General features: G+C 52.4%; 8 protein-coding genes across 8 annotated transcripts; 5 read left to right on the forward strand and 3 right to left on the reverse strand.

Moving 5' to 3' along the window:
- Positions 1 to 3: 3 nt before the first annotated feature.
- On the forward strand, positions 4 to 1,518 carry N7474_006579 (aldehyde dehydrogenase family protein; the record flags this gene model as incomplete). The annotated part of the gene is made up of 2 exons (XM_057197989.1): positions 4 to 51; positions 103 to 1,518. 2 exons carry the CDS (start codon positions 4 to 6, stop codon positions 1,516 to 1,518), a joined length of 1,464 nt encoding a protein of 487 aa, XP_057051429.1.
- Positions 1,519 to 1,938: 420 nt separating this feature from the next.
- N7474_006580 (uncharacterized protein) lies at positions 1,939 to 4,156 on the reverse strand (the record flags this gene model as incomplete). The annotated part of the gene is made up of 4 exons (XM_057197990.1): positions 1,939 to 2,805; positions 2,871 to 3,255; positions 3,692 to 3,811; positions 3,858 to 4,156. 4 exons carry the CDS (start codon positions 4,154 to 4,156, stop codon positions 1,939 to 1,941), a joined length of 1,671 nt encoding a protein of 556 aa, XP_057051430.1.
- A 2,171-nt stretch (positions 4,157 to 6,327) lies between these two features.
- On the reverse strand, positions 6,328 to 7,386 carry N7474_006581 (uncharacterized protein; the record flags this gene model as incomplete). Its single annotated transcript, XM_057197991.1, has 1 exon — positions 6,328 to 7,386. One exon carries the CDS (start codon positions 7,384 to 7,386, stop codon positions 6,328 to 6,330), a length of 1,059 nt encoding a protein of 352 aa, XP_057051431.1.
- A 995-nt stretch (positions 7,387 to 8,381) lies between these two features.
- N7474_006582 (putative U1 snRNP complex component Yhc1) lies at positions 8,382 to 9,168 on the forward strand (the record flags this gene model as incomplete). The annotated part of the gene is made up of 4 exons (XM_057197992.1): positions 8,382 to 8,448; positions 8,534 to 8,662; positions 8,719 to 8,793; positions 8,852 to 9,168. The coding sequence occupies 4 exons, from the start codon at positions 8,382 to 8,384 to the stop codon at positions 9,166 to 9,168; spliced, it is 588 nt and encodes a 195-aa protein (XP_057051432.1).
- A 799-nt stretch (positions 9,169 to 9,967) lies between these two features.
- N7474_006583 (MBL fold metallo-hydrolase) lies at positions 9,968 to 10,858 on the forward strand (the record flags this gene model as incomplete). The annotated part of the gene is made up of 1 exon (XM_057197993.1): positions 9,968 to 10,858. One exon carries the CDS (start codon positions 9,968 to 9,970, stop codon positions 10,856 to 10,858), a length of 891 nt encoding a protein of 296 aa, XP_057051433.1.
- A 404-nt stretch (positions 10,859 to 11,262) lies between these two features.
- On the forward strand, positions 11,263 to 13,017 carry N7474_006584 (MDR family MFS transporter; the record flags this gene model as incomplete). The annotated part of the gene is made up of 1 exon (XM_057197994.1): positions 11,263 to 13,017. One exon carries the CDS (start codon positions 11,263 to 11,265, stop codon positions 13,015 to 13,017), a length of 1,755 nt encoding a protein of 584 aa, XP_057051434.1.
- A 762-nt stretch (positions 13,018 to 13,779) lies between these two features.
- Positions 13,780 to 16,058, reverse strand: N7474_006585 (transient receptor potential ion channel family protein; the record flags this gene model as incomplete). The annotated part of the gene is made up of 2 exons (XM_057197995.1): positions 13,780 to 15,626; positions 15,686 to 16,058. 2 exons carry the CDS (start codon positions 16,056 to 16,058, stop codon positions 13,780 to 13,782), a joined length of 2,220 nt encoding a protein of 739 aa, XP_057051435.1.
- Positions 16,059 to 18,854: 2,796 nt separating this feature from the next.
- On the forward strand, positions 18,855 to 20,757 carry has1 (ATP-dependent RNA helicase HAS1; the record flags this gene model as incomplete). Its single annotated transcript, XM_057197996.1, has 3 exons — positions 18,855 to 20,135; positions 20,194 to 20,454; positions 20,506 to 20,757. 3 exons carry the CDS (start codon positions 18,855 to 18,857, stop codon positions 20,755 to 20,757), a joined length of 1,794 nt encoding a protein of 597 aa, XP_057051436.1.
- Between the last annotated feature and the right edge of the window lie 60 nt (positions 20,758 to 20,817).

Below are 20,817 nucleotides of genomic sequence, written 5' to 3' on the forward strand. Positions count from 1 at the left end.
ACAATGGACACTCCGCGAAGTTTCCAGACCAAACTGTTTATAAACAACCAGGTATAGTAATTACAAAGAAAACAACCTGAAATCTCAACTGACATGCTGTAGTATGTGCCCGCCAAGTCCGGGACACACTGCACCGTACGCAACCCTTACAACAACACAGTTGTGAGCGACAAGGTCCATTGCGCCGGCAAAGAAGACGTCGATGACGCGGTGACCGCTGCACTGTGCGCGTACAGAGGCGCATGGGGACAGATGTCCGGACAAGAGAGAGCGAAATGCATGCTGGCGCTTGCGGACCTCCTGGACGCGCGCGCGGCCGAGCTATCCCACCTCGAAACGCTCTCGATCGGGCTGCCTATTGCCATTTCACGCAGCTTAGCTAACGCGCTGGGCGCCATCTGGCGCTATTACGCTGGATTCTGCGACAAGTTGCCCGGGGAATTTATCCCCGAGGGAGACGACCGCGTTTACAAGATTGTCCGGTATGATCCATTCGGAGTCTGCGCTGGCATTGGGGCATGGAATGCGAGTCTCTTCTTCTTGTCCATGAAAGCCGCCCCGGCCATCGCTGCCGGTAACACCTTTATCTTCAAGTCCTCTGAGAAGTCCCCCCTCGGCGCTATCCAGCTTGGCGAGCTGGTTGTTCGAGCCGGATTTCCGCCGGGAGTAATCAATCTTCTGAGTGGCGACGGCTCGACCGGGACGCTTCTCGCTTCGCACATGGATATTCAGAAAATCGGGTTCACCGGCTCGCTCGAGACGGGAAAGAAGATACAGATAGCTGCCGCCCAGAGTAATCTCAAAAGGGTGACGCTGGAACTGGGGGGAAAGTCTCCGTCGATCGTCTTTGACGATGCAGATATAGACAATGCCCTCCAGCACGCGTCACAGAGCTTCCTCGTCCACTCGGGGCAGATCTGTGTGGCTGCGTCCCGACTCCTAGTCCACAGCTCAATCTTCGAGCAATTCGTCGACAAATTGAAGGCCAGATTCGAAATGCTAGCGCAGGCATCTGGCAATCCGGAAAGTGAGACCACATTCCTCGGCCCAGTGGTCGACGAAGGCCAGAGGGACCGCATTTTGTCGCTGGTGAAAGGGTCACAGGACACGCGAGGAGACGTCCTGTTGACTGGAGGAGCATCGTCCAAAGGGAATTTCGTGACTCCAACCATCTTGAAGAATCCACCTCTGGATTCTGATGCTTGGACTCAGGAAATCTTCGGGCCCGTCCTCTGTATTCGCGCGTTTGATACCGAAGACGAGGCCATTGAGCTGGCCAATGCATCCAAGTATGGTCTGTCCTCCTGTGTCTACACTCGAGATATCCCCCGCGCCTTGCGCGCGGCCAAGCGCCTGCAGGCCGCTGGAGTCGCCATCAATTCTAACCACCAGCCCGAGTTTGACGTCCCCTTGGGAGGATGGAAGCAGAGTGGGAATGGCGGCTACGAAGGAGGTCAGACGGCTTTGATGGAATACCTTCAGGCCAAAACAGTACTTCTCAATATGGCAAAGCTTTGAGGAAACGGAAGTGGTGCCGGTCATGTTAGTAGGCATACTCTATGTATGCAACCAATCGCACATAGTCTGCAACGTGCATTCTCATACAAGAGCATGTCTGCCGTCTAAGCCGATCAGAAGCAACGTCTAGTGACTCACTTCAACTTGATAAGGTGTAGCGCCGATACTAGGCACCGAATCATATGTGCCGTTCACTATCGCCTCTTGTGGAATCGAGGACACCTCATCCCACATTTGCCCAGGAAGTAGACTCCAACCAGTTTGACCCCCGTCAGAGGTACGTTCGCAGTTGAAGGGGTCTTTGCGGATGTAGGTGGATTTGAGCACAGCGTGTCGAATCCTCTATTGCTTCACAACTGCGGCCGCCAATGTGTAGAGACAATAAACCTCTTGGGCTTATTTAACCCATGGCATGAAACGTCATCCATCAACCATGAACTGCGGCAGCCAATCGCCATGAAGCAAGAAATCAAACAGGTCAGGGCAATTAGAAGACCGCGCATCCCGTAGTGACGCAAGCTGGCCATTCCGTCGTCGGTACTCCAGCATCGTTCGAAAGAGGTTGGTAGTCCGTTGAATGTCGCCCCAGTGAGATCTCTCCCACAGCTTTTCCAGTCGCCCCAGCAAGAACAACATCTCCGTCTCGCGCTGCACGACACAGCCGAGGATGGCAAATGGCCACGAGTAATGCTGGTTCCAGAAAATTCCCTGCACATCAGATTGCAGGGCATTCATGATCTGCTTGACTTGACTCTGGACCCGGCTGTCCTTGGCCGTAAGGTCAGGCTGCATGGCCTTTAGTAGCAGAATGTCAGCGGCTAGCGCGTACAGCTCGGCTGCTTTTTTAATCTGTTCCGCTCGCTCATCGAGCCCTTCTTCGCTGTAGACGCCTTCCGAAGCGGGTTGGAGGGGCAGGTATGGACGTAACTGATTGCGCAGATCATTGGCAAGCTGGCTGTCCCGATCACTTAGAGGCGTGCGACGAGCAAGGCGAGATGTCTCAAGAATGAGTCGGCACAAGGTTGGCGGTATGGCAAAGAGGGTGTTATAACTAGGTTCAAGGAACTGTTCGAACTGTTTCCACGTCGCACTCTCCGGTAGCCACGAGATGTCTGGATTCAGAAATGCAGTTGTCGCGGCATGGTAGAGCAATGAGGAAGCACACATCTGCTGGAAGGGACTGGCCCCGGTCGACGGGGATGGGAGGTTTCTCACTATCAGCGCCATAATGTGCGACGCACCGAGCAAGTGAGCCATGGCTCCACAGGATGGGCCGGATTGAGCACGCTGTTATGTTGCAACTCTCTTTAGCTCCGGTTAATATCAGGTTTCGAAGTTGTTGCTGCACTTACCTCGAAGATACACAGTAATAAGGCTTGCAGGAGCAGCCAATCTTCTGTGCCCTTGACCCGGGACTCTTGAATCATGCGTCTGGTGGCACGAACGGCATCTGAATAGTATGCGACAGCGTCCGGAGGAACAGGCGGACCGCTGTTGGATAGGAGCAAGGTCGCACAAGCTAGAAACGAGTCCCTGACACTAGGGTACTGCGCTCCCAGAGCAATCAGATCGTTTCCCGAGGCCCAGGGGGTTCCAGGAATCAGCAACTGCGGCAACATGGCTGACACATAGCACCGGAACCGGGACTCTCTGGAAGGATTCTCGAACGGGAAAGGAGGATCGAAGGAAGGAACGCGAGTATCATCGACATTAGGGCCGGTGAGGGTGTCGCGCTGACTGTTTGCAGTCGTCGTTTTCGACGCCCAAATGCAGGTGAGGTGATTCCGGCAACACGCTCGACAAGCCGGGGATTCCTCGTCGCATTTCTTCCGTCTCATGCGGCCTAGGCGACAATCAACATACAAAGGAACCGAGGCAGGTTTCAGGATCACATTTTGCTAACACGTAAGACAGCCCGACTTGGTCCTCCACTTAGCTGGCATGACGGGCAGCTCTCTCAGCCAAGGCACGATTCAACCGACGGAAGTCAGAACATGACAGAAGGACGTCCCCGCAATAGAGTATGGGGTGACCCACTGAGCTCGTGGGGCCAGTACCAACCATATCCGTCGTGGTAGAAATGGGAGGCTGTTTCTTTTCCATTTGGTCAAAAGATGGACCACAAAAGACGGTCTAAGTTCCGATATAACAGTTGCGTTTAGCCCCCACATACACTGGGATTTTTTTGTCCGAGAACGTTGTGTTGTAGAATGGGGGCCCAAAGGTGGACTTCACACCCATCTCCACCATCACACCTTGAATCTCACTCGCAAGTTCCATATCGGAGACCAAACTACAGCGAAGCAAAATGTCGATCGAAGCTCTTCCAGCAGAGATACTGGAGCTGGTGACAACACACCTCGCGACGTACGATCCACGGAGCCTCGTAAGCCTCGCCCTCGTCAACAAGGCGTTTTTTCGTTGGTGCAAGCCCTTGGTGAACACTCTCCTCTTCCATGACGCACATATCAGCATCACCCCGGCGGATTCGGTCCAAGGCAGCCGTGAATTCACTGAAAAAGCCAACAGCTATATTCGAAAGCTCGAAGAGAAAGGCGCTATGGCGTACGTTCGTCGACTGGTGATCGACGATTATTGCTGCGATATATGCGCAAATAATACTTTCTCGAATTTGCATTCTGTAGAGGGTTTGAGATGCGACATGCCTGGCCAGCCATACGTGCCATTCTACGAAAACTTGTCTTATCAACACGATCGCCGATACCGGCCTGTGTGGTGTGATGGAGAGTGTCTCCGTCGCTCTTCCAATCCGCCACAAACAGTTACCAGCTCTGATCCATCGATCTGGGAGCCGGTTGCTACATTGATCCAGAAGTTGACCCAGCTGAAGGATTTGGTATGGTTATGTGCTGAACGATTACCCCGCTGTCTGCTTGAGACGTTAGAGGAATGCCAGCCTAGGTGTAGGCTTCGGCTTCATTCACTCCGACTGGACACTCTCTATCATTACCCTGTTCTTCAAATCTTAACGACCCCTTTGTTGTACAGTGTCGTGCTCATACGGCAGGTCACTAGTTGGTATCGCCTCTCGGCAGGGTTTGATATGGAAGCTGCGGACACCGACTACTGTTTTCTGCTTTGGCTACGACTGGCCCCAAATCTAAAAGAGGTATACAATGCTGGCAATACCCAGCCCTGGATCACCGGAACAAGTGCGGGACCACCCATCAGCCTTCCATGGCCCCCAAAGTCTGAACTTAACCCACCTCCAACTAACGTGTGTGAATTGACGCATCTTCAAATTATCGATTTATGGTCAACCCTAGGAGCGTGGAAAGACCATACAGATTTTTCTGTCCTCGAAAGTCTGGTGGTAGAAGCAGGGGTAAACAAGAGAGCACTTAGCCTCTGGTCTTGTGAATGTTCATTTCCGTCGCTCCGCAGGCTAGTAATTTGCATGAAGCAACGTGAGCAGCCATTTGATTTTTACGACTTGGCGAGACAGTTTCTTTGTACTCTTCCGCCATTGGAAGAGCTTGAGATTGAAGGATGGCACTCGCTTCTTTCCGTGGAATCTATTGTGGAGCATCACGGACCTCGACTGCGAAGACTAGCTCTCCTCTACGAGCACCGCCATCACCAACGCTGTCTCACAGGGACTGAAATAAAAACAATTGCCAGAGCCTGCCCGCTCCTTGAAGAGCTAGCTTGCAAAATCCAGAGATCCCAAGGAGATGCCTCGGAGGTCGCTTCCTACCGAGCGTTGGGTACTATCAATCGCCTGAAATACTTGACCTTGTATCTTGCCGCATACGATCCCTCGTTAAACGGGGGTGAAGAGACAGAAGTGATAAATTCTTCCCCAATATGGGGAGGATGGGGGGACCCCTCTCATCCTGTGTCCTCAACACACAATTCTTGGGATAGATTCGACAACCGGGTCTCCTCCCACGACCTGGGCGGATACTTTCGCAGCCGCAATGGCCACCTTCGTCGGTTCATGATCAACAGTGCTGTGGATGAAAGTCTCGCCTGTGCAATCTTCAGAGTCGTTTCTTCAAGCAAGAACCAAAGTCCAGACACTCTACCTCTGGAAGGAATTAATATTCGCATAGACGAGCCAGAGAAAAATCGCATTTTTGCTCATTGCTGGCAAGTTGGGCGCATGCGAGACGGTTGCAAGGAGCTTTTCGCCCACGAAGCTGAGCTCACAGATGAAATTCGTCAGAGAAGAAGAATGCCGCTGCCGCTATGGCAAGAGATCATTTTTCGAAAAATATGGCCTATTAAAGATGAGCCCTGGCAGAGCAGTTTGCAATGGCAAAAGGAAAAAGTTTTATCAAAATGGTTGATTGGGAGTAGGACGGAAAAGAGGGAGAGAGAGACTCAGAACTCTGCAGGGCGCCATTGGTGGAAGGAATGGTCCAGTTTCCCTCTCGCAACGTCTTGAAGTAGTCGCAACTGGTACATTACTAAAATTACGATATATCAGTACATCCGTTTCCATATGATTCCTGCATGTGAGGATGGAAATGTAACAGCAGCAGTAGAAGGATAATGCAGATAATTATGGATATGCAAATTGAATAACGGGTTTAAATGAATTTCCTATCTGCCAATAAAATAAAAGAAACGTCTCATAAAATTATCTCCAGTCTAACTATATAGCTCCGTTAAATTAATTTCAACAAGCAGGGTTCATCATCTCCATAAACTTGTCTGCCACTCTGTACTCTGAAAAAGCGAAATTAATGCTCTCTAAATCCTGATATGCAAGGCAAAAGCATGGCTTCTCGAACGAGCCTAAGTGCTTCTCAAATAGGATCAATCACCAAACGTACGTCAACACTAGCCCTCAAAGTCAGGGCACATACATTCAATTTCGCAGTTACATCGTGCAAGCGAACGTAGTCGCACGTCAAAGCCGTGGCCGTTTGGGCGATCCCACCAGACAGTTTCAACCCCTGTCCTTTTCATCAGGAGCCACGCCACTCCCCTAACCATGCCCTTGCCCGCCCAGTCGAGTACCGTGTTTCCTTCGTCGTCTCTCGATTGTGGGTCAACATCATCTCGCTCTAGAAGTAGCCTTACTAAGGCAATAGCACCTCGTGCGGTAGCGTGTGATAAAGGCGTCCGTCCATGGTGATCCCTCGAATCAGCTTCCACATCCCGCCGGCCGAGGAGAACTTTGGCAATCTCCAAAGATGCTGACGCGTCATCATTAGTTGACGCTGCTAATGCAAGCGGCGTCTTGCCGTAGGCATCCCTTGAATTGGCATCCACATCATCTCTTCCCACTAGTAGCTTTACAACCTCAGGTTGCCCAAATCGTGCTGCTAGTGCCAATGGTGTTCGCTGGAATTTAGTTTCTTTATGGTCCACTTCAACCCCAGTCTGGCGTAGGAGCAAATTCACCAAATGCGTGGGACCATCAGTAGCTGCACATGACAGTGGCGTTAGCCCATATAAATTACGGCTTCTGATAGATGCACCGTGGTCTAGTAGCAACTCAGCTATTTCATAATTTCCGTATGAAGCAGCTATCGCAAGGGGTGTAGATCCTGTTCTATCCGTCTCATCCACCCTAACTCCATTACTCTTTAGCAAGAGCTTCACTGTCGTAGAATGTCCAGCCTCCGCTGCTAAGGCCAGTGGTGTTTGCTCCCATGAAGACTTTGAATTGACATCAACATTCTTGTTATGGCAGAGTAGCGTGTATAGCAAGTCGTTGTCATTTTCTATCACGAGCAGATGTAAGATCGTGTTTCTGCTATCATCTTCACATTTGGTATGTTGAGCTGATAACAATGGGACGAAATGTGGGAAGGAACGAATGCAAGACAATAAGTCCTCAGGACCAAGATGGTCCAGGATTAGAAGAATAATCTCAACTGGGAGTTCCTTCATTATAGAAGATCAAGTGGCAAGACAAATTTTGGGTTGATACAAGTCTATGAGATTATGGAAAATAGCATTCAGGCTTCGCCCGAGATTTTAGTGAGCCAGTCGAGCTTGGAACGTGACTTGACTACGGAAGTAACCATATATGGATTAGCGGATCTTGTCACCTAGGGAGCAACACAGTCCATGCCGAATTACATCGATGTGGGAACGGGAACAGTGTCATACTGAGGTAAACACCAGCGCTACGAGGAGGTGTTCAGGACGAGACAGCGGGTGAAGAATGGTTGCAACAAGCAATATTCACCCGATCTGGCCTGAGTGAATGTGTCGAGGAGTTAGGGTAACATTGTTGTTGTTATCTATTAACCTTGTACTGGCCCTATAGGCCACACTACTTAATTGTAACCCGCTGATACGGGGCTTGAGAATGACTTTAATCCTTTTCTTGACTATATAGATGTCGAGCTTGGTGGGACGAATGTAGCAGGTCGATTCTGCCGTGCCCCACCGCCTCAGCAACGTTCGACCGTTGACGACCGGCGAGTCTTGCCCCTTCTCCTGCTGCAGCTTCCACAGTCGTGTTTCGCTTCAATTCTGAGCTGGAACGATATCCTAACGGACACCATTACCATCGCACCGCCCTTCCTGACTGCGCCCCCGAAAAATCGCCGCTACTCCCAAACGGGAATTTTCCGCTTCCCGCGTCGACACCAAACCCGCGCTGAGAAACGGACAAGATGCCGAAATATAAGTACCCCCCAATCCATCAATACTTGGATCTGCAAGCTGACCGTCGCCGCACTCTTCTGTAGGTTTCCTTCTCCCTCCGAACGACCGAGCTGTGCCGTGTCAACCTGCCTCCGCGAAGGGCGCCACGCGACAGTTCCCCTATGAAACCAATCAACCTGCAATAGCAACCCATGTGAAACTGGCAGAATACTGACGTGTGCCCTGGATATGTAGGCGACTACTGCGATGTCTACCTCACGCACGACTCGATGAGCGTGCGCAAGGCGCATAATTCAGGCCGAAACCATTTGCGGAACGTCGTGGAGTACTATCAGCGTACGTCTTTCGAGTGTGCCACTCGCCAATTCCTTTGGTGGAAGACAGAGTTGTTTCTCGAGCTTGGCTGACAGTTCTTTCACAGAAATCGGCCAGGAAAAGGCACAGTCGGTCATCGATTCGATCACCTCTTCCTACGCTGCTGAGGGACAGCTTCCTCCGAATCCCGCCCTCGCTCCACCGGGAGCATTCCCGCCGCCATTTGGCTTTCCTGGTACGATGCTACAACCTTGCTTTTTGTGGAAGCAGACTGACCCAGTTTCCGTACAGGTCAACCAGGTCAAGTGCCTCCTCCTTTTGGAATCCCTCCTCCAGGTGCTCCCGGAGCTCCAGGAATGCTGCCTCGTACGTCTTCTCTCTCTCCACACCGCGAATATTTTGGTGTCTGACACTCGCTCAATAGCACCTGGTAGCCATGGTCTCCCCTTCCCTCCGCCTTTCCCCCCAAATGCCAGCGGCACTCCTCCTACTGGGGGTTTCCCGCCACCACCCTTCCCCAACATGCCCCCAGGTTCAGGATTTCCGCCGCCGCCAGGTGGCTTCCCGCCAAACTTCCAGATTCCCCCTCCTGGTGGGCCGGGCGGATACCCTCCACCGCAGATGCCGGATCAGCAAGGCCACGGCCCTCCTCCGGGTGCATCTGGCTCTCGTGGGCCGCCTACTGGTCCTCGCGGGTCAGAAGGATACGGTCCACCTCCGGGATCTGGAGACCGGTGGTGATGGTCCCTTTCTTTGGAGTTTTCTGCTTGGGCTAGGTGTTACTGCTTTCCTTCTTCCTTGGGTTTCGTCTCTATCTCGTTTTCCTTTCTTGTACTTCTGCCTTCACTGAATACCCGCTCCTCTCCCCGGTGCCAATCCTAGGAGAGAGAGCACTGACTGTGAAGCTTCCTCCTGGACTGCCTCAAAGACGAAGTCTGGTATGAATAGTCGGAATCGAAACATGACTTCTTGCAAATGAAAGGGTTGAATTGAGAGCGTGTCAGATGAAAAACACTATACCTAAGGTGGTGATCCCTCGATCACTGTTGTATAATACTTACGATCGTCCCTTGACTACGAAATGGAAAATATTTAGAGCGCGTCTACTCGCAGTGCAATTTGGCTGTTCAAAATGCAGTTGCAGTAAGATCGAGATTCCAATCGGTACTAGACTTGCAACTTTATTGTTACTTCCCTACTAGTGTTAGAATGTATTAGCTCTCCGTATTAGCTCTGAACTAACTGAATGATAATTCAAGTAGCCCGACTCCTATAAAACTGCATGATTGGTTTAAGTTAATTGGTGCGGACGGATCAACGTCAGCGACCCGGGGAGGAGGAGCCCCCGCACAGGAGCGAGCCACATTCGGGTAAAGTGCAACAACTCTCTCCATTGTCTCTGGCAAATTGATCACTATCCTCGGCCGTACACGGGTCCACATGACAAGCGGGGACCGAGAAACCACCATATCCACTACAATAGCTGGCGAGACGCCTATGTGACAACACACTAAGCCTGCGTTGAATAACACCGAGAACAATGACAGCCTTAGATGAGTCTTCGCCCCTGAGAGCTACTTTCCTGGGCGTGAGCACCATTCTCTTCGACGATGGAGTTGACTCGATCTTGATCGACGGATTCTTTACTCGGCCTTGGTACTTTTCCACACTACTCGGATCCATAAGCCCCAATGAGCAGAAAGTATCAGAGTGTCTCCAGCGAGCGGGTATTGATCAGCGTCTGCATGCGGTCCTTGTCGCCCACTCGCACTATGATCATGTTCTAGACGCTCCTACCGTTTGTAAAATGACTGGGGCAAAGCTTGTCGGATCCAGTTCTACGCAGCAGGTCGGTAAGGGGCACGGGCTATCAGACGAACAGATCGTTGTCTGTGAAGACCAGCAAAAAATCGGCTTTGGAAACTTCCAGGTGACCATCATTGAGGGCATACATTCCCCCGGCGATGTGGCACCTGGGGACATCACAGAGCCTCTGCAAACGCCTTGTTCCATGACCAAGTTTCGAACCGGCAAATGCTTCTCATTCTTTATTCAACATGGATCAACTCGCATCTTTGTCCACCCAAGCGCCAACTTCGTCCCCGGGAAGCTCTGCGGTTTTCAATCTCCCACGCTTTTTCTAGGCATTGGAGCCGTGGGTAAACAATCCTCTGATTTCCGAGAGCAGTACTGGGAACACGTTGTCCAGGCTATTCAGCCGAACCGAATTATCCCTATCCACTGGGATAATTTCTTCTATTCGTTGGATCGTCCTCTGTTTCCCTTACCTTGGTTTGCAGACACATTTTCGGTGACGGAAACATGGCTGAAAGAGGGATGTGCAGCTGCTGGGATTACCTTGCGTTTCCCAAAGTCGTGGGAAGTGATGGATCACTCGTATTCCAGTGAGTCACTGATCGCGACGAAGTAAGGACGTCGGAGCAAAACATGCCCGTGATTCCGTTTGGCTGTTGGTTGGGGCCGTATTATGTAAAGAAGGAGACCAGGACTGTCCGTTTATTCTGGTGGTGCCAATCATCCGTTGTTCTTGAATCTTCAAGACTTGATCTAGGGCTTGGCGCGGGACAATATCCTTCCGGTCGGCGCATCGGTCAACTATAACGGCGGAGCTAGGCTCTAAGCCCCTTTTATTTCCGCTCGGAGTCGGGAAACGACGAGAATTTTCTTTCAAATCAGGTGGCGTAGGAAGAGTACCGTTATCCTCTCTGGGATCAGGAACCGCTATTAAATCCATGGTTGTCCCCACTTCTTGAAAACTTCTCCTCTACAGCATCCTCACATTCATTCCAGCGGCTCGTTCATTTCCATACAATCATGGATAGCGAGGCGGCCTCCACGAAAGTGCCTAGCATGGCACCGTCGGAGAATGATCTAAATGAAAAGACTGCCGCAACAACATCATCCCGCCGCTCGTCCACAGAGGCGGGCCCAGAGCTGGAGAATATCAGAACCACCGCCTCAAAGGAAGGCCGTAGTGATGTCGCCCCAATCGAGCAGACCATCAGCCAACAGCGCCGGAGTAACGAAGCTGGAAAGGAATATCCAACAGGTCTGAAGCTGGCCATCATCATCATCGGTCTGGAGCTGGCCGTGCTATGCGTCGCCCTCGACAACACAATCATCGCGACTGCTATCCCACGCATCTCAGACGACTTCCATGCTCTCAACGACGTGGGTTGGTACGGATCAGCATATCTCCTCACCGTCTCGGCCTTCCAGCTCTTCTTTGGCCGCCTGTACACCATCTTCAACATCAAGTGGATCTTCCTGCTCGCCCTGTTCATATTTGAAATTGGCTCCTTAATCTGCGGCGTCGCTCCAAGCTCCACGGTTCTCATCGTCGGCCGCGCCATCGCCGGCCTAGGCGCCTCGGGTCTTTTCTCAGGCGCCTTGATCATCCTCGCACACAACACCCCTCTCGAAAAACGCCCCCTCTACACCGGCATCATCACCGCCGTGTACGGCATCGCGAGTGTGGTCGGCCCGCTTCTCGGCGGCGTGTTCACTGACCACGTCACCTGGCGCTGGTGCTTCTATATCAACCTGCCTCTCGGCGGCGTCACAGCCGTTGCGCTACTCTTCTTCCTCAACTCACCCCCTCAAGGACCCAAGGTGACCCGGACCTGGCGCGAGACCATCGCCATCTTCGACCCGGTCGGCACAGTCCTGTTCCTACCCTGCATCATCTGTCTGCTCCTCGCGCTGCAATGGGGCGGCACGACATACCCATGGAGCGACGGGCGGATCATCGCGCTCTTCGTCGTCTTCGGCATCCTCATGTTTGCATTCATCGGAGTCCAATTCTGGGCCGGCGACAACGCCACAGTCCCGCTCCGCATCGCGAAACAGCGCAGCATCGCCTTTGGCTGTTTGTTTGCCGTCTGCATTGGCGCTTCCTTCTTCATCATGGTGTACTACGTCCCGATCTGGTTCCAGGCTATTCGCGGCGCGTCGGCCATGCACTCCGGTATCGACACCCTGCCCATGCTGATCGCAGTCACCCTGGCTAGCATCTTCGCCGGCGGGACTGTCTCGATGATGGGGTACTACACACCGTTCATGTTTGCGTTTGTCGTGGTGGGATCCATCGGCGCGGGTCTGATCACGACGTGGACAACCGACACCTCGTCCGGCAAGTGGATCGGATACCAGATTCTCTACGGCTGGGGGATAGGCATGGGTCTACAGCAGACGCTGGTCGCGGCACAGACAGTGCTGCCTTTGGCAGATGTGCCAACGGGAACGGCGCTCATCGTGTTCGCGCAGATGTTCGGCGGCGCGCTGTTCGTCAGCGTTGCGGAGAACACCTTCACGAATAACCTCGTCTCGGGACTGGAGGGGATTCGTGGCATCGACCCCAAGGCCGTGGTCCGTATGGGCGCCACCCAAATTGGATCCTTGATCAAGGACCCGGGTGTTTTGCATACGGTCCAGGTTGTTTATAATGATGCTCTCATGAAGGCGTTCCAAGTTGCGCTTATTATGAGCTGTCTCTGTCTGTTTGGTGCGGCTGGTATGGAGTGGAAGAGTGTCAAGAGCAAGAAGACGGAGGCTGCACCACCGGCTTAGAAGGGTCTGGTTTCTTTTCAAGAATGGAATGGGCGTATTCCTCGGTATAGAGTGGTTGGACATGTATAGTCTCGCTAATAGATCAACTCAACTCAGGAAGGAGCATGGAGTTTGCTTTCAACTGTTGTTACGTTATGAACCATATAATATGTACGATAATTAATAGCTTAATGCTCGATTTTGATCATCAGTCAACTCTGGAACCGGGACTCGGAACACTACACTGCGTAAAAATACTGCTACAAATCCACTAACCGGCACTGAGATGCCATACTCATGATTGAACAAAGTTGGAAGATGAAATTTCTTATTTCACTGATAACTGTAAGTCCACAAAACAACCAAGGCCGATATCCATATCCCAAAATGCAACAGGAACGCCGAGTTGTAGGTAGTAGAGACAGAGAAGTACAGGGGCCACGAGGACCGCACGAGCGAGGAAAAAGTCAAGGCAGGAAAGGCAAAGGAAAAAAAAAAGGAAGGTCAGGCGTAAAAAGTGTTTGAAAAGATATGGCTGACACCAAAAATGGCGGGCCAGGTAGAAAGGAAAGCGGAAAGTGAATTCAAACAAGTCGGTATCAGTACACCCGAGAACACGACACAAAAGACAGAAAGGAAGAACGACAAAACCGGACCCAGAGAGAGGATGGCGAATGAAAAGATTCAGTCCACCCCAGTCTCGCGCTAAAAACAACACATATCTTCATCTAAGAGGATTTGGGAGATCACCACCACGACACAAGGAGACCTGAGACCACAGTTTTAGTGGTCGTACCCAGCTCCTCGTTGCCATGGGCTTGAGTTGTTTTGAGCCCTGTAGGTTGTCGTCAAGGCCGAGGCGCCCACGGGGCCATCGTAAGGCGAGGGCGAAGCGGTCCGGTACTGGTCGTAGCCGGGAGGAGGACCACGGCTGCTAGGGAAGAGCGGCACCGATGGGTCCACGGGCGATGCCGGAGGCTGGCGAGCATCGTGGGGATGAACGCTGGCGCCATTTCCACTGGAGATGGACGCATGGTCATCCTCGAACGGGTTGTGCTGGTATCCTCCCTTGGGCTCGTTGCGGGCAGTCGCACCTAAGGCATCCAACTCGGTGTTTAGTTGAGTTTGCGACTTGATGAAGGAGCCACGGTCATCCCGCATCGGCTGGTACCGCGTATCCGGGTTCTTCGAAAAGACGGCATAGCCCGCAGAGATCAGAACAAGGACTAGAAGAACTAGAGCAAAGACCGCGTTGTAGACGAAGAAAATGACGCCCATAACACCCATGACCATGCCTGGCGGGTTAAACACGTCGGAAAAGACGAGAAGGAAGATCGCGTTGAGGAAATTGACTGCCGCAATCGAGATATTGAAGACGTTGGTCTTCTTATCCATCCATGGGCGGAGAACGGAGACACCGACTAGCATGCCTGCCTCGAGAATGACTAGAGCGACGGTCTGAACGACGGGAGCGGGCTGGCTGAGACCAATGAACATTCCCTTGACGAGGATGTAAAATAGAACTGGCACAACAAAGTAGTATGCTGTCGCACGGTACTGCACGTAGAGGAAACCCCATTTGTTGAGGGCGGTAGGATCCGAGTATAGGATATAGGCCGGGTTTTTGTGAAGCATCACCGAGCGTTTAGCTAGCCGGATGACCTTTTGCGCCGCCCAACCAAGCACAATTAGCAAGGAGAGGATCATGACCACCGCTAGGACGACTTCGGCGGGCGAGTCCCGCTGAGTGAATTCCCACATGCAAAGAACACACATTTGGGGGAAGCCAATCAGCGCCATTCGGAAAAGAATGCCACGAAGGACGACCTTCCAGCCATTCCGGAAGTCTTGGAACTTGTCGCTCTGCATCTTGCCATGCTTAACAAGCAATTCGCAGATCCCCTTGAATGACGTAACGATAATCATGACGAGGACGACGAAGACCACAAAGAAGATGAGACCGGTCAGGAAGACATTGGTTTCTTCGATGTTCGCCTTGAATCCAACACGACCAATACCCCGTACAACGACGAGTTGTTGGTTGCCCGAGTTGTCCCTCCTCATTAGAAACGAGGCCCCCCTCTTAGCGAGCGACACCATCGAGGCCGGGGCCCCTCTTTTAGCGAACGAAACCATAGTATCCATCATCGGGTCAATCACATCACGCTTGCGACGCTTGAGAACCTCGACTGACGTAGTCGAAAGTTTGGATAGTAGAGTCGTGGGAGTTCCACCGGTGGATCGTTGATACCAGGTACAAATGGTTTCGAGAAAGTCCACATGGATGATTCCCATACTCCATTGGAAGTTCTGGGTCCATGCTTCCACGATCGGGGGCATGTGAACTGAAGTCATGCCCATCATTGCTTGGCCCTGCATGAATCCGAAGAGGGAGAGGGCATTGGCAGCAACGTGGGCCGCCGTGTTGGAATGTCCTAGTCCAGAAGTGATAGCGGAGGCTGCCAAGCCTAGACCGGAGATAATCGCAGTAACCCAAGCGACTGATTCTTGGTAGACAGTTTTGCCGTTGGAAAGCGAAGCTTGTACACACGCAATCTTCTCTCTGGTGTCCTTACTAAGAAGGACGACCTGGACGTTCGCATCGAGATCGGGAACAGTGTATGCGATACCTTGCAAATGTCATTCGTCAGCATATTGGAATTTTCAGGAGCAAGACTGCATGACTTACTGGGAATGCCTTCAATTGTCGACTCGGGAATCGGGATATGAATGGGGGGAGGATCGATGGCACCTGCGGGCATCGGACACAATTTCACACCCTGGTCCTGGAAGGAGCAAGGATCGATGCTCTTCTGCACTACCGTGTAGCCATAGGCAGTGAGGGTGATCTCAGCCAGGATCTTGCCCTTGACTGCTGACACACCCTTGAAATCAAGCTCCAAGGTTTTGTTTCCGGGATAGAACATCACATGGAAGTAGGTTGCGGTAAAGTTGCTGCTCTCCATGCACACACTGAGCGCATCGGACTCGATGAAGTCGACCGCTGATGCCAGCGGCGCCAGGAAGGCGACGAAGTAGGTGAGAAGCGATATTAACCGCATGATGGCGGTTTGTGATTAAGAGTTGAGTCACCGGTGGGAGGGACGAGGAGGAGGGGGAGAAAGGGTGAGCGAAGAATATGACAGCCGGGTGCCGGGTACTCCAGTACCACGTTGCGGACGGCCGGATGCGGAAGTCTCAGGAAGTGATGGGCTCTGCCAGTGTGACCCGATGCGAACGATATCCGGGCTGATCACACCACGAATCTGGGGTGTCTCTTTCTTTCCTTTCAAGTCGAGGATTATCGCGGGGTGTGGTGGTCACCCTTTACGGCGTCATCGAACGGCTTCAGTCGAACAAAGATCGCCAGGCGACCAACGGGCGCAGAGTATAGAACGAGAGTAGTCGGACGCTAGAGGTCCCAGGATGAGCGAGGGAGGATGCGGGCCTTTCTCGAAGCCGGTAGTGAAAGCGAGTGAATGGCGACGGTCCGTCCGGGAAGGGATGGGAGGTCGCAAGAGCGGCGGGTGATCAAGGGGGGAGGGAGCAGGGAGGTTCGGGAGAGTTGACAACGACGAGTATTCCCCAGGAGTGTCGATCAGGAGAAGAAACGAAAGAGAGAAAGGCGAGCGAGGGGATCGATCGAAGGAGAAGGGGCGTTGTTTAGATTTTTGTTTTGGGGCAAAAGTGAGGGAACGAGCGAGAGTTGGATTGCAGCAGCAGATTGTCACTGCAGGGGACAGGAATGTGTATTGCTGACCCGTATTTTTACCGAGGCGCCCATCCCTCGGCCAATCAGCGTGGAGCGGTGCCGTATTGCAGCGGCTGCACGAGTCAGCCACTTTCGTGATCCTGGTCCGTTTTCTTCATTGTATCTATCGGTCTCATAGAGTTTAATTCCTCTCTCTCACGGAATCATCCTTCTGCTCCCAATGAACTACCAACTCCTGCACGACGGTCTGGGATACGCGCGTTCAGGACTGGACCCCGGAAGCGGACGATGGAGCGTGGCGGGCTCCAGCGGGTCAGTGACGCCTTGAGATTTGCAGAGACTGGGGATTATCTCAGCGGTACCAGAGGAACTGTGGTGGTGGGTCAGTCCCCTTCAGGACCGTTCGCGGTCCTCTTTTTTGACATGGTCTCCACCTGGTATTTCTTCTGCCTGCTCTTCCGCGCGGTTGGCGTAATTACTTCCTACGGAGAGCGAGCGATGGATCCTTCAACTCGTTCAAAGAAAGCGGAGATGTACCGATGCTGACCGGGCTAGAGTAATTAACTACGTATCCGTATTCGAAGCAGATCGAGCCGACCGACGGGACTACTAGCCACAGAGGCTAGTCGTTAGACTACCCGGGGGGACACATTGAGTCTAGATCGTCGAATGGGTGAATTGGTTAGGATATTATTTGAGCACATCGCTCTTGATGTAAACGAACTGCATAAATACTCAGGCTGTCCAAACGGAAATACGTGCCCGGCCACCGCCAGTAGTCGCAGTGGACCTGGTGGTGCAGGGGCGTCGCAATCTAATTTACCACGGGACTTGCACAGCCTCCTTGGCGATTGCAACGAGACCTACTGCCGAGAAGTCCAGGCTGCGACGATGCTCTAAGCATGATTCAGGGGAATGCCATTGTGAGACGAAATGTCTCAACCATTCCACCTTTCTAGAGACACGATTCTCCATGCGTAGAGAACACCGATTTACACGCCTAATTTACGAGGAGCGCTGATCTGCGGCGGAGAGTGCGCGGCATGACGTCGGGTCGGTGGTCGGACAGCAACGCCATCCCCATATGTAGGGGGTCTGCACACGCAGAACAGGATCGTGATGGTGTCTTCGGGTATAGCAGTCACTACATGGTCGCATGATCGGGGCATGGATCAGGGGACGGACTGCGGCATCTGACCCATGGGTACTCACCGGGTTATTTTTGGCTCTGAAAATTCGGTGTCGCTGACTGTACCCCTGGCTCGGCCCGGATCAACTTGGGCCACCTCCCCCGGGCAGAATTAATCATTTGATGCTCCTAGAAGAACATCTGTGGCTGAGCAAAATAGATCTCTGGAGGGGAATGCCTAATTCGGCATTTATTGTCTTAAGGAGGATTGTTTTCTGGGTGGACACCGCCCCACCTCATAGAGTAGTAGTGTCGACAGCATGAAGCTTTCTCTCTGCGATCTCCCCAACTTGCCCCTCCCATGTTGGATATAGGATGTTCTTAATGAGGGTCAATTTCCAAATCAATGACTTGTTGACTACTCTGTGTCCTATGCAGGCTGATTGGTTTGTATTGTAAAGTGGATGTGAGCGTGGTAAGTGAGCGGTATACATATCCACATTGCTAAGATATATATGTATTGTTGCGACCCAAAATCAGCATGTTTAACCCCACCAAGGATAAACCATTTCATCCATATAAACACCTTCAGTAATAGTTTTCAACACCGGTGCTTTGGACCTCTTCATCCAACGTTCCATTGTATAGGGTGGATCAGGCAGACGAATTTTTGTGTTGGAAACCGTTTACTACAGAATAGGGGACTCCTGAGTGTAAACAATGGTATAAAATGAGAACCACCGAATCTCCGTTTAATCGCGATCATACTTTGATGTATACCCTAATTTAATACATCGTAAAAGTCCCAGATTTGACACCCCCAAAATCAGGCACCACATACAATCGTCCTATCAGCACGTGATGTGGAGTTTTGCCAGCGAAAAAAAAAAGTTGTTCCGCCTGGACTTTTGACTCGTGATTGACTCGAGCGAGGCTATTTCCTCCACACACCCGACCTTTTGCATTATCACCTGGTTCGCTCAATCATACTACCCCATTGCCGGACCAAATTCCACAATGGCCGGCCCTGTCGACGCACAGTCGATCTCCAAGAAGCGGAAGAGAAAGCACGCCGTAAAACCGGCGACAGACAATGCCCCGAAGCCGGCGACCGAGACAGATGCACGCTCGCCCGCAACGGTGAAGAAAGCTACTGCACCTGCTACAAAGACTGCGGTTGACAAGTCGACTAAGAAGCGCAAAGTGAGCCAATCGCCAAGTGACGACGAAAGCGACGCAGACGAGCACGCCGATGAGGAGGAGGAAGAGGAGGAGGAGGTTTCAGCGAACGGAAATGGCGCTGCTACGGATCTTCCTGCCATGGACGACGTTACCCTTCCCCAGACGGGCGCCGAGCTGCAGAAGTTCACGGAGCTGAATCTCTCGGAGAAGACCATGCAGGCGATCAACGATATGGGCTTTGAGACGATGACCGAGATCCAGCAGCGTACCATTCCTCCACTGCTGGCAGGCCGGGATGTTCTTGGTGCTGCCAAGACGGGCTCTGGAAAGACGCTGTCGTTCTTGATTCCTGCCGTGGAGATGCTGAGCGCACTACGATTCAAGCCTCGGAATGGTACTGGTGTCATTGTCGTGTCTCCTACCCGTGAACTGGCGCTACAGATCTTTGGAGTCGCCCGAGAACTCATGGCGCACCACTCGCAAACGTATGGAATTGTCATCGGGGGTGCCAACCGACGGGCTGAGGCGGACAAGTTGGTCAAGGGTGTCAACCTTATCATTGCCACGCCCGGCCGTCTTCTTGATCACCTGCAAAACACACAGGGATTCGTGTTCAAGAACCTCAAGACCCTGGTTATCGATGAGGCGGATCGGATTCTGGAGGTCGGATTCGAGGATGAGATGCGACAGATCGTGAAGATTCTACCGTCGGAGGAACGCCAGACCATGCTGTTCTCTGCCACTCAGACCACCAAGGTCGAGGATCTGGCACGGATATCCCTGCGACCCGGTCCGCTGTACATCAACGTCGACCACCGCAAGGAACACAGCACCGTGGAAGGCTTGGAGCAAGGATACGTGGTCTGCGAGGCCGACAAGCGCTTTTTGCTCCTGTTTTCCTTCCTCAAGCGTAATTTGAAGAAGAAGATCATTGTATTCTTCTCGAGCTGCAACTGTGTCAAGTACCACGCCGAGCTCCTGAACTACATCGACCTGCCCGTCCTGGAGTTGCACGGGAAACAGAAGCAGCAGAAGCGCACCAACACCTTTTTCGAATTCTGCAACGCCAAACAAGGCACTCTGATTTGTACCGACGTCGCCGCTCGTGGCTTGGATGTTCGTTTCCCGCTTCCCCCTTTCTGTTTTTGAACCCCTGCTCATTTCCTGATGATAGATTCCCGCCGTCGACTGGATCATCCAGTTCGATCCCCCCGATGATCCCCGTGACTACATCCACCGTGTCGGACGAACCGCCCGCGGTGCCGACGGCAAGGGCCGCAGCCTGATGTTCCTGCAGCCATCGGAGGTTGGGTTCCTGAAGCACCTGAAGGAAGCCCGCGTGCCCGTCGTCGAGTTTGAGTTCCCGGCGTCGAAGATTGTCAACGTGCAGTCTCAACTGGAGAAGCTGATCGGGCAGAACTACTATCTCAACAAGGTACGTTTTGATTTGTCTTGGCTATTTTCAATACTAATCCACTCCATCTAGTCGGCCAAGGAAGGATACCGGTCGTACCTCCAGGCGTACGCCTCGCACTCGCTGCGGTCGGTGTTCGATGTGCACAAGCTGGACTTGGTCAAGGTGGCCAAGGGCTTTGGATTCTCTACGCCGCCGCGGATCGACATCCAGCTGGGTGCTGGCCTGAGCCGGGACAAGAAGCAGCAGCAGCAGGGTCGGCGCACGTACGGCAGCCAGCCGAACAACAAGGGGCTGAAGTTCAAGCGGAAGCATGACGATTGAGTCTCCAAAAGCATTTTCTTTGTGGCGTTCCGTGGATACTTGAATATAATGAAGTCTGTA

Source organism: Penicillium riverlandense (genome assembly GCF_028828495.1).
Source record: "Penicillium riverlandense strain IBT 135883 chromosome Unknown utg000006l_segment0_segment0, whole genome shotgun sequence".
NCBI lineage: Eukaryota > Fungi > Ascomycota > Eurotiomycetes > Eurotiales > Aspergillaceae > Penicillium > Penicillium riverlandense.